The 11,211-nt window shown below is 35.7% G+C and overlaps 1 protein-coding gene across 1 annotated transcript; it reads left to right on the top strand.

The window, feature by feature from the left end:
- The first annotated feature begins 1,368 nt into the window (after window positions 1-1,368).
- On the top strand, window positions 1,369-4,084 carry LOC113758663. The gene is made up of 3 exons (XM_027301431.1): window positions 1,369-2,779; window positions 2,849-3,676; window positions 3,864-4,084. Exons 1-3 carry the CDS (start codon window positions 1,369-1,371, stop codon window positions 4,082-4,084), a joined length of 2,460 nt encoding a protein of 819 aa, XP_027157232.1.
- The last annotated feature ends 7,127 nt before the right edge of the window (window positions 4,085-11,211 follow it).

The raw sequence follows: 11,211 nt of genomic DNA, 5'->3' as shown, positions 1-11,211 counted from the left end.
TTCCTTCTAAAGGTGAAAGAGCAACAAACCTGCAATTATATTTTTATGATACCCAACATGAAATAGCCAATCGTATGGCAATTTCTAGCAAGTTCAGGGAATCCATTTTCCAGCAGTTCAAGGATATTCTTCATGATAATCCTTATTCCACTTTTATCAGAAGCTTGGTGGACCTCCATGATCTTGAAGATCACAAAATTTTCTTGAAATCAGATCCAGGTTTGGATCAAAGAGTCTACAACCTTCCTGCAGTGTCTCAGGTAGCAGCAATGTGGAATGAAAATGATTATAACAGTGGTGATGGCACTCAGAATATCCATATTTTCACAAAGATAGGAAGAAAGCGCATGTTAAAGCAATATTACGGCTGCTATGATACACTTCAGTATCCACTTATATTTGCAAAGGGTGAGACTGGATGGCACAAAGATATATTGAGGATACCAAGATCAGACGTTCTTAACCAATCAGGTTCAACATGCCAGAACCAAAATATCCTCTCAGTCCAGAATTGCTCACACATAGATGAAGTCATATCTGCTGAAGAAAAAGGTACTGATACCAGTTGCAAAATTAATCACAATTTCAAAAAACTCATTCAAATTTATTTATATTTTGCTGCTCTCTATTCAATTTCCCATTTATATTATTAGTCTTCACAATCAATACAATTCCAAAACATTTATGTAGATTTACTTATATGTTAACTCTGTCCCTTCAATAACTAATTCATATTCTTGCTGATTTCTGATAGTGTCCAAGAAAAAGAAAACCAAGAGACCAACAGTATCTTGCCGTGAATATTATGCATATAAGTTTTAGATAAGAGATGGTGATCAGTCAAATTTACTACACATAGGGAGACTACTGCAGCAGTACTGAGTAGAGACCTATATTAAGTTGGAGACATCACCGTTGGAATTCCACAGACACAGGCAGCAACACTTAAGAACTGAGGTTTATCAAGGATTAATGGATAGTGTAACAAGTGGTGAGACTTCAGGATCAAAAATTGGTTAACGGATTATTCTTCCAGCAAGTTTTATAGGAGGCCCCAGAGACATGCGTCGAAGATATTTGGATGCCATGTCACTTGTTCAACGATATGGAAAACCTGACATCTTTCTCACAATGACATGTAATCCATCTTGGCCAGAAATAAAACAACATTTATCAGGTGAAGATGAAATCCAAAATAGACCAGATTTGATTTCTCGGGTATTCCGAGCAAAAATTGAGCAGTTAGAAGATGATTTGTTCAAAAGAAATCTCTTCGGTGAAGTTGCAACTTATACTTATGTCATTGAATTTCAGAAGCGAGGATTACCACATGCACATTTCCTGATTATCCTCAAACAAGGATAAAAAATGTTTTCCCCTGAGGCATATGATAGAATTGTTTTCGCAGAGTTGCCAGATCCAAAGGAGTCACCGTATTTGTATTCATTGGTGATAAAGCACATGCTTCATGGACCATGTGGTACATTGAATCCAAACAACCCCTGTATACGTCAAAATGGGAAGTGCAGAAATAACTATCCAAAAGAATTCTCTCCATACACTAAACATTCAAGAAATTCCTATCCTGTCTACAGAAGGCGCAATGATGGAAAAAATGTTATTATCAGGGAACATCTGTTTGATAACCGATGGGTTGTACCATATAATGCATATCTACTTGCAAAATTTGATTGTCATATCAATGTCGAGATATGCTCTGCTATTGAAGCAGTAAAATATATTTACAAGTATATCTACAAGGGATACGACAAAGTTATGTATCAGATCACAGCTTACCAGACAGAAAATATCATTGATGAGATTCATAACTTTCAATCTGCTAGATGGATTTGTGCTCCTGAAGCTATGTGGAGGATATTTTCATTTGATTTAACCAACATTCATCCATCAGTGATGACAATGCACTTGCATCTGGAAAATAGTCAGCCTATATCATTCATTGAAGATCAGGCATTGCAAGATGTTCTTCGTAATGAAAGAAATTCAAGGACAATGTTGACAGAATTCTTGTCTATGAATCGAACAAATAAAAGAGCACAGGATCTCAATTGTCTCTATAGAGAATTTCCTCGGTACTTTACTTGGGATGAAGGGGACAGGATATGGATTGATAAGAAACGTGGAGAGGTCATCAGCCATATTAACACAGCACACCCTATTGAGGAAGAAAGATATTACCTCAGAATGTTACTTATGCACGTAAGAAAACCAACCTTTTTTGATGAGTTAAAATCTATCAACGGTCGCCAGGCATCCTCATACAAAGAAGCTGCAACACTTCGTGGAGTACTCCAAATGGACAATGGTTTTGATGAATGTTTATCTGAGGCACTTGTATACAAGATGCCATGTTCCCTGAGACAACTTTTTGATGTGTTACTTGTACACTGCACACCAACAAATCCAAGAGATACTTGGTTGAAATTCGAAAATCATCTGTCAGAAGACATTAGACAAAACTTAGCATTATTGCAACAACAAGTACAAATTCAAGTTCTTAACTTGATTGATCAACATCTTCAGATCATGGGAAAAGTTATAACTGATTACAGCCTCACAGATATTCCTTATCATGTGTTGTGTTCAGATAAGTCTATGAAAGAAATTGAAGTTGAGTATCAGATACCTATTTTTGATGAAGATTTAGCTACAGTGTCAATGTTAAACAGTGCACAAAAGTCTGCATTCGACAAAATAATGCAAAAAATCAATGAAAATGCTCCTGCTGCCTTTTTCATTGATGGTCCTGGTAGAACTGGTAAATCTTTTTTATACAAAACATTGCTTGCAACTGTGAGATCAAGAGGTTAAATTGCACTTGCATCAGCAACATCTGGTGCTGCAACATCACTATTGCCCGGAGGACGCATGGCACACTCTTGCTTCAAGATTCCACTTCACCAAGACATCAAGCAAACGTGTAACATTTCAAAACAAAGCAGCATCAGTAAGCTTCTGAAACTTGCAAAGTTGATTATATGGGATAAAGCAACGATGGCTAAAAAATATGCAATTGAATCATTTGATGCAATGCTTCGTGATATTCTAGATTGTGATACTATATTTGGTGGCAAAATCATTGTCTTTGGTGGAGATTTTCGACAAACTCTCCCTGTTGTTCGAAGAGGTCAGAAAGAGGATTATATATCTGCATCACTTGTCAACTCTTACATCTGGCCTCATTTACAAAAAATGCATCTAACTAAAAATATGAGAGCTAGATTGGATCCTCAGTTTTCTGATTTTTTGTTCAGAATTGGGAATGGGACAGAACCAACATTTGGAGACAGCAAAATTCAACTGCCACTATCTATCCTGATTCCTTTCGTGAATGATGTTGTTTCCCTCAATCAGTTAATAAGTGTTGTCTATCCATCACTCAATGATTTCATTCACAATAGCTCAAGTGTCACCAATAGAGCCATTCTTACTACAACAAACGACTTTGTCCATGATGTAAATAACCTTTTGATTCAAAGATTTCCTGGTCAAGAAACAAGATACATGAGTTTTGATGAAACACTTGATCCCTCAAAGCAAGCTGATCACGGAGATTTTCTGAACACTATCCAACCACCAGGATTGCCACCTCACGAGTTAATCCTAAAACCTTGTTGTCCTATAATTCTTCTCAGAAATTTGAATCCCGCCCAAGGTTTATGTAATGGAATACATTTAATTTGTTTAAATTTTGCTCGCAATCTTATTCATGCACAGATTACTTCAGGAAATCACATTGCAAAAAAGTTTTCATTCCTCGAATTCCACTTCATAGCTCAAATGATAAATCTTATCCAATACCATTAAGCGAACTCAGTTTCCTGTTTCATTATGCTTTGCAGTGACTATTAACAAATCACAGGGGCAGACACTTGATTTTGTTGGAATATATTTAAAAGAACCAGTCTTTTCGCATGGCCAGTTGTATGTTGCAATGTCAAGGGCAAGAACTGGAGAAAAACTAAAGATACTTCTAAGACCAGTTGTGCTTGAATGCATTGCAGATAGTAGTACACGAAACATTGTTTATGAAGAAATATTTGCAGCTGCAACTGCTACTTAAGTACTAGCTTTTTGTATTCTATCTATCATGTCTTTTATACTTAGTTTATATCAATTTGCATCTAAATCATTTCCAACGTATTTTGCTTTGTTTATCATATTCAACATGCCTATGCTTTATGATTTCCTGTTATAACTGCTAATAATTGTGTTCACTAATTTATATATTTCATATATTGTAGCTATGGATGACAGATGTATTCCTGTTAGCAGTTTGACTCATGAGTCAAAAGATTGGATGATTAAGGCAATTCCCATTGAAAAATCACCAATCTATCCAGGAAAGAATCAAGGTTATTGCTTCATCAGACTAATGTTTTCAGATCAACAGGTCAGATAAACACTTCATTTACTCACTTAGTTACTTGTTTGTCCAGCAAAACAAAAAAAAATTATTCAAATTCATATTCCCTCTGCAACTCAATTTTCAAATACTAAAATTTAAGAATACTAAAATTTAATTATGTAAATCGTACACATCAAATTCTATATACCAATAAATCACTTTCTAGACAATTTTTAGACTTCTTTGGTTATCAATTAGAAAACATCAGGATTAAATAACCAAACTGTAAACAAAGTTTGAAATCATTCATATCTCCTCATTTGTTTACTGCTTTTTCTCTTGTTTTGACAGCATGAATCAATTCAATTGCCTTTAATAGAGATGTCAATTACGTTCATGACAAATTGCAACTTTGTGAGACCTATTATATTGCAAATGCTGCTATTGTGCCAATTACTGATCCAAGAAACCAAACTGGCTCTGTTCCACTCTAGTTAACACTCACTAAAGCTGCCTTCATCAGGAAAGTCAGCAAAACGGACCCAGTTCAACTAGCAAACTGCTTTCCTATCACTGCATTTTGGAGTCTTGACAAATACAAGAATAGTGATGCAGACAGATTCAGTATAAAAACTCATGAATAATAAATACTATATGATAGTTTACTATACATTTTCTAATCAGAAAATTTTCATGTTCAACTAGATATCCTGTGTGTAACAATCCATGCATTCCCAGAAGAAGTCATTGGTACTGCAAGAGGACCACATACAATTCAAAGATTCATAGTTGTCAATCCCGAGTAAGTACCTCATGATCTTAACTCTGAAAACTGCAAAATAAATATAGTTATAAAGCATTTCATATATGAACAAATCATTGATGATTTAATTGTAACTGTATCATTCATATATTGAAATTTACAGATGTAGACCATTGATATTCACAATGTAGGAACCTTACGTTTACTATGAAGGTGTTGAGCTTGTTAACAGAATCCACACTCATCCACCAATTTTGATTCTACGACCTAGAATCACTACTTATCATGGTAAAAATATAATCAAAATCAACCTGATGCTATTTACATTTAATTTAAATAAACATAATTCCATTTACTTTCTTGGTGCAATAAATCAGGAATTGACATTAGCACTCGATGAAATAGCACAATTGTCCTGGATCCACCACTACATCAGATTGCTTCTCTCAAAATCTGGTATGTTTTCACCTACAAATATCCACACCCTCTTTTACTCAAAATTCTCTTCCTAACTATCCACATAAATATTAACATTTGCTTTTACTATGATAGGTCACTGGAGAATATTTCTTACATTCACAGAGTTATCAATGAAAGACTGTATGAGAAAGATAAACAAAAAACAGTTGCGCCAACCAACACTGAAGTTCGTTTGATTGGACAGATTCTTGCATCATCAAATCTGGTAAAACATGGACATATATCCACCAATAATCTACATTATCGGCTACATACCTTATTATCTTATAATATCACTGATTCAGTTATACTGACATATATATAACTGTGTTTCAATCAGATCAAGAACTTTTGGATCAGAGGAAAAATCAGAATCATCAACTGCAATCAGCGATTTTTCTCTGCTATATGTACTAGCTGCAACAAAATCACTGGTGCTCCAATGGATATGGAATTTGATTGCAATTTCTGTGGACTCAGAGATACAAAACCCAAACCAAAGTAACTTTATCTTTAAGTTCTTAAAATTCCTTATTATACCCTTCATATATTCTATCTCATATCCTAATAATCATCTCTACTGCAGAGTTAAATTCCAAGTACAGGTTTATGACAACACTGGTTTCATTGATGCAACAGTAGAGGATCTAAATGCTGAGACCCTTATTGATTGCACCGCCACTCAAATATATGAGAAGCATCTGCAGGTATATGACTTTTGATATAATTATACAAACATATATAATTTCAATCAATATTGTCTACCAAAATCACTACCAAAAGTTATTTTTTTTACAGGGAGAATTGATGTCTTTTAGCAGAATTAATGAAAAATTGCAAAATCAGAACTTCCTCTGTGAGATGAGATGATATCTTCCCTCTCAGAAGCATCTTCTTCCATTATTTTTCGTCACAACCTTCATCCTAGAAGAACCAGAACAGCATCCAGAAACTCATCAAATTGCTGAAGCACAGTCATTAGAGTTAGTTGCAACTCCACCATCCTTTCTAAAAGACAGCACCACAGAAAATGCCACTTCCATTGAACAAGTTTCCCCGACTCTCATTGCAACATCAACTTTATCTGTTGTCTCAGTAGATCAAGGCAGCCACAAAGGTCCCTCATCTTCAGTAAAAAGAAGTCTTGAAGAAGAACTGACAAAGACAACAAAGCATCCAAAGCTTCATTGAACTTCGTAGTCGAGTAAAGAGATGACAAAAAATCTACTTTTGTTAGACATGCAAAAACACTGGTTAGACAAGCATCAGTTTCAGTTCAAACAACAACGTGCTTTTGTTATTTTGGTGATAGACTAGAAGTTATGTGACTTTCACCTCTCTATCCATCTTTTCAATCACCAAAAACTTAATATTACTTGCAAATTATCATAATATCTCTACAAATATAAATTACTTCTGCTAAAACTACTCGCGTTACTCGTTCCTCTCTCCCAACAAGCTCTTCCAACAAGCAACAGCCAATTCACCTAATATAGGCACCCAGCGTCGAACGCGGGGTCTCACCACCTAGTATATATAAAGCACGAATCGTTTGTGAATAGTGCCTGGTGGACCGGTTATGCAATGATTTGTGTGAGCTTGAGGAGCATTTTGGTCTTTTGCGATAGGTGGCGTGGTTTTGTTGGAAATTCACTCCTGTCCGCATTGGCAAATGGTCCGGTTACTCCGTAATTTTCATGAACTCTGGGGGTGTTTGTTGGTTGCATGATTTTTGGGCGGCTTGAGGAAACGTGGGTGCAGATAGCCTTATTGAATTGGTGGACGCTCTTTGCTTTGCCTTCTCTCTCTCTTCCTTGCTCTCAATTTCAATCCTTGCTCTCTTCTAATTACCACTTTCTCTCCTGCACTTCTGTCCGCGTAGGCCTCTTGGATGGGAACATTTTGGCAGTCAGCAATTTCCTCTCATTCTGCTCTTGGTTCTGTTCATTCTATTTTTGGCAAAAGGATAAACTTTCTTTAAAAAAAATGTAATTTAAGAAATGGATTATAGTTTTTGAACTTTTACAGTAGGTCAAATTTTTTTTCTTTTGAGCATGAAAAAAATGATTCAATAAATACAAATTATCAAACCAAAATCATCAAATTCCAAAAAAAAAAAAAGATATAGACAGCCTAAAAAAGGGAAGAAAGAGAGAAAAATAAGAAAATATGTATCTTCACCTTGCAAGTTAAACTTGTTCAATATTGAGAGTCCTATGCTCATTTTTCAATAGATGATGTCCTTGTAAGCACAAATTTTGTTGCCTGAAATAAAAGACAAGAAAACTTGCACAAATATCAAATTTATTAAATCAAATAATAAGCGGGTTACAATCTCTGAAAGTTCTTGAATCAAAGAAATTAATCCCCTGATTCTTTTCTTCGAATAGCTTCAATTGAAGGGCCGAAAAGACTTGTTCTCCAATCGAAAGGGTGTTTCCTACAATTTCAGCGTAGAAAACGATTGATTTGATGATGGCGTCAAACACTTGGAACTTCAAGTCTTCAACACCAATAGCAGGAGGATTTGTTTGACTTGATTTGGACTTGGATTTGAGGAAGAAAGCTCTTAAGAGAATTTGACAGAGTTTCTCTGAATGTTAGGGATTTTTCTATATCTTTGCCTTGGGGGAAGACCACTATTTATAGCCAAAATATGTAGGCTAAGTCCTTAAGAAAACCCTCCAGAATCTTCCTGCATTTTGGGTAACTTTTCCCTTAAGAAACCCATTGAACTTGGGCTTAAATAACGGGCCAACCCAAATAGTCCATTGTGAATTAATAAATCAATTAATTCACTCCAATTTAAATGGACATTATGGATTTAACTTAATTTAATAGCCCATATAATATTGATCCAATTTGTCGGTCCAAAACATGATGGACTTCTATAATTTAATTTAATTTAATTTAATCAAGATCGATTTAATTTAAATAAATCTTGACTAAAATAAATTAAATAAATTTTCTTTGTCTACAAATGCCCCCACTTCAAGACTCAATTGAGACTTGCTTGTCAAAGATTCAAATTGAGACTTGAAGTACTTGATTTTTTATTTTTTTTAAAGAAAGGCCAATTCATTGGCCAATTTAAGCTTGGATTAATACATGTGATCCAAGATCATATTTATGACCAAAAGTCCCCATGGTTCATGTATCACATGAGGTCTATGGCGAGGTGCAATGCATAGGATCATTCCCATGTAATCACAATGAAATTGCTGCAATTAGTCTCGAACCTCAGTGGCTTGGTAATTGCCAAAGCCAATTGTATTGCCCGAATTGCTGCTCTGTTGGTCTTTGGAATTCCATTGGAGACTAGTCCAAGTGACTACCATTAACTTAAAGTTACAATACATTAAAGACACCAAACATTAAAGCTCAAACGTTCCAATCGATTTTATTCCGACAAGAATGGTCCCATGTCCCTTGAAGGCTTTGCTCCATAGACATTCTTCACCTGGAAGTCCTAGTAGGCACCGTTAATTTAATTTCACTTTCAGCAACTTCAATGTAGCCTTATTTGCATTAGGAATCCTCCTATGACCATTGCACCGCCTAAACATTTAATAATCAAAGCATGGCTACCAATTCGTTCTATGGAAACTTCCCATTCAATACTTACTATAAAACTCTCACTTTTGAGAACCAAAACGTGGTGCAAAGCTTAGGAAATGTCTTCACGCTTCGGCACTCAACATTATATGCGGCAGACTTGCTAAATCGAATTGATAATTTCCAATTCGCATCTCAGCTAATTGGAAGTTACTCGAATTTAGTGGCTTCCACGTTCATGATCTTGCTATAATCAGCCTTTGCAAATTCCAGACGGCCATTGGTTTCTCTCTTTTTTTTTGGCAACCTGGCACCAGCTCGATTTAAAGGAGCAAGACCCATCGAATTTTATATTTCCAAATGCTACGAGAAACTGGTCACAAATATTTGGGAACCAAGTTTCTAGGCAATTACTCAATCAAACATGCATTGTTCCACTTTCCAAAGTCACGCAACTAGCAAAGTATTGAAACTAGAAGTTGCTTAAAACCAACTTGCATCATATACGAACTTCTCGGCGAATGTGGCGCTCTCCAAATCTTAGCAGCCTCCTAATCCGAATACTGCCAAAGTTTTCCCATGCAACTTTGAATAAGATATTGATTTCCTTGCTTCTATATGAAGAGACACAACCATGTAGTTGAACATTTGTGAACCAAATTGATCCATGTACACAATCATAATGCCGTGGCTTCAAAATTTTTTTTTAGAAGTCATGAGACCACTTCCCTCTTGATTGAGAATTGATTCCAAGAGAATTAGAAACATACCACTTTCAATCATTTCCTTTTTTTTTCATGATGCATCAATTCGGCAGGTACTAAATTGCGCACTTGCAATGAATTGATAATTGCCAAAACCAACCATCAAGTGGTGAAGAATTTAGGCAATCTTCTTGGACATTGGACTACTCACTTTCCTTCTGACCTTTAATTGCTTCCAAGACCATGTGCCAATCAAAATTGGTCTACTGCCTAGACCGAACATTCAACCAAGCACCATTATAGCAAACTAGAAAAAACTGCTAAAATTCTTGTAAACAATTGGAAGCTATCAACTAGCTGGCTTCTGGAAACCAATTCCGTATGCTCAATTCCTGCAATTTCCAAATGAACTTTGATTTCCCCCTTTTTTTTTATTATTGCATGGCTTGAGCTCTATAAAAGAAACCAATGGGATCCCTTACGGCTTCAAGTACAGCTAAACAATAAGATCCCTTATAGTTTGAGTTCTCTAATTGCTTCTTGCGGCTTCGAACACAGCTAGACAAATCGCAGCATCGTGGGGAGAGAACAAACCAGAAAAATTCTTGACACCACCGAGGTAATCATCGAGCCTCCTTTTAGTCTTGATTTCCAGCTTTTTTTTTCTTTTTTGATTAACACTCGCACAATGTTTGCCAAATGGGCTCTATATATATATATATATATATTCTTTTTTTTTACCACATAGTATCAAGGGATCTAAGATTTTCTTTTTAACTCGATAGACATATTGCATGTCACTGCTGCAAATTTGATTCTTGTGCACCTTTTATTGCTGAAAAATTGCATGTGTTCTTCAAGTAGCTCAATTACTTGCCAAATAACTCCAACAAAACTTAGCGAGCACAGGTTAATTATTGAACCTAGGGCCAAGACCACTTTAAACTTCGGTTGTTACTTTGCAAAGTATACCCGTTTTCTTTCCATTGTTGCACACCATAGCCCTCTCGATCCACGCAAACTCCACAGTGTTTTTTCATTTAAATTGCAATTGAAGTTTTTTTCATGTAATTTCCCACTGATGCTAATTGGTTAGGGCAACACACATGCCACATGCCGTGTCTTTCTCTTGAATGTCCCTTCTTAGGAAGCAAGGCAAAATTTTGCTCTTGATGGATTTTTTTTTGTTTTTTTTTTTCAAGTTGCAGCTGACATTGACACTTCTTACTGGAGCAAATTGACGTCCCAATTGTGTCCACAATTTTAGGACCGTAGCTCTTGGACTTCAAAACGCTAAGGTAATTCACATACTTTATGGCATTTATTTCTTGTCAATGCCATTTTTTCCCTTTTTTTTTTCC

The sequence above is a fragment of the Coffea eugenioides genome, unplaced genomic scaffold (assembly GCF_003713205.1).
Source record: "Coffea eugenioides isolate CCC68of unplaced genomic scaffold, Ceug_1.0 ScVebR1_642;HRSCAF=1353, whole genome shotgun sequence".
In the NCBI taxonomy this organism is placed as follows: Eukaryota; Viridiplantae; Streptophyta; class Magnoliopsida; order Gentianales; family Rubiaceae; genus Coffea; species Coffea eugenioides.
This window is presented reverse-complemented; position numbering and strand designations above follow the sequence as displayed.

Excerpts from the sequence above, each read along its gene's own strand:
- LOC113758663 (XM_027301431.1), top strand. The coding sequence starts at position 1,369 with ATGTTTTCCCCTGAGGCATATGATAGAATTGTTTTCGCAGAGTTGCCA. Across the intron at positions 2,780-2,848 it reads TGATGGTCCTGGTAGAACTG|CAACATCTGGTGCTGCAACA; the intron begins GTAAATCTTTTT and ends CACTTGCATCAG. Across the intron at positions 3,677-3,863 it reads AAATTTGAATCCCGCCCAAG|TGACTATTAACAAATCACAG; the intron begins GTTTATGTAATG and ends TATGCTTTGCAG.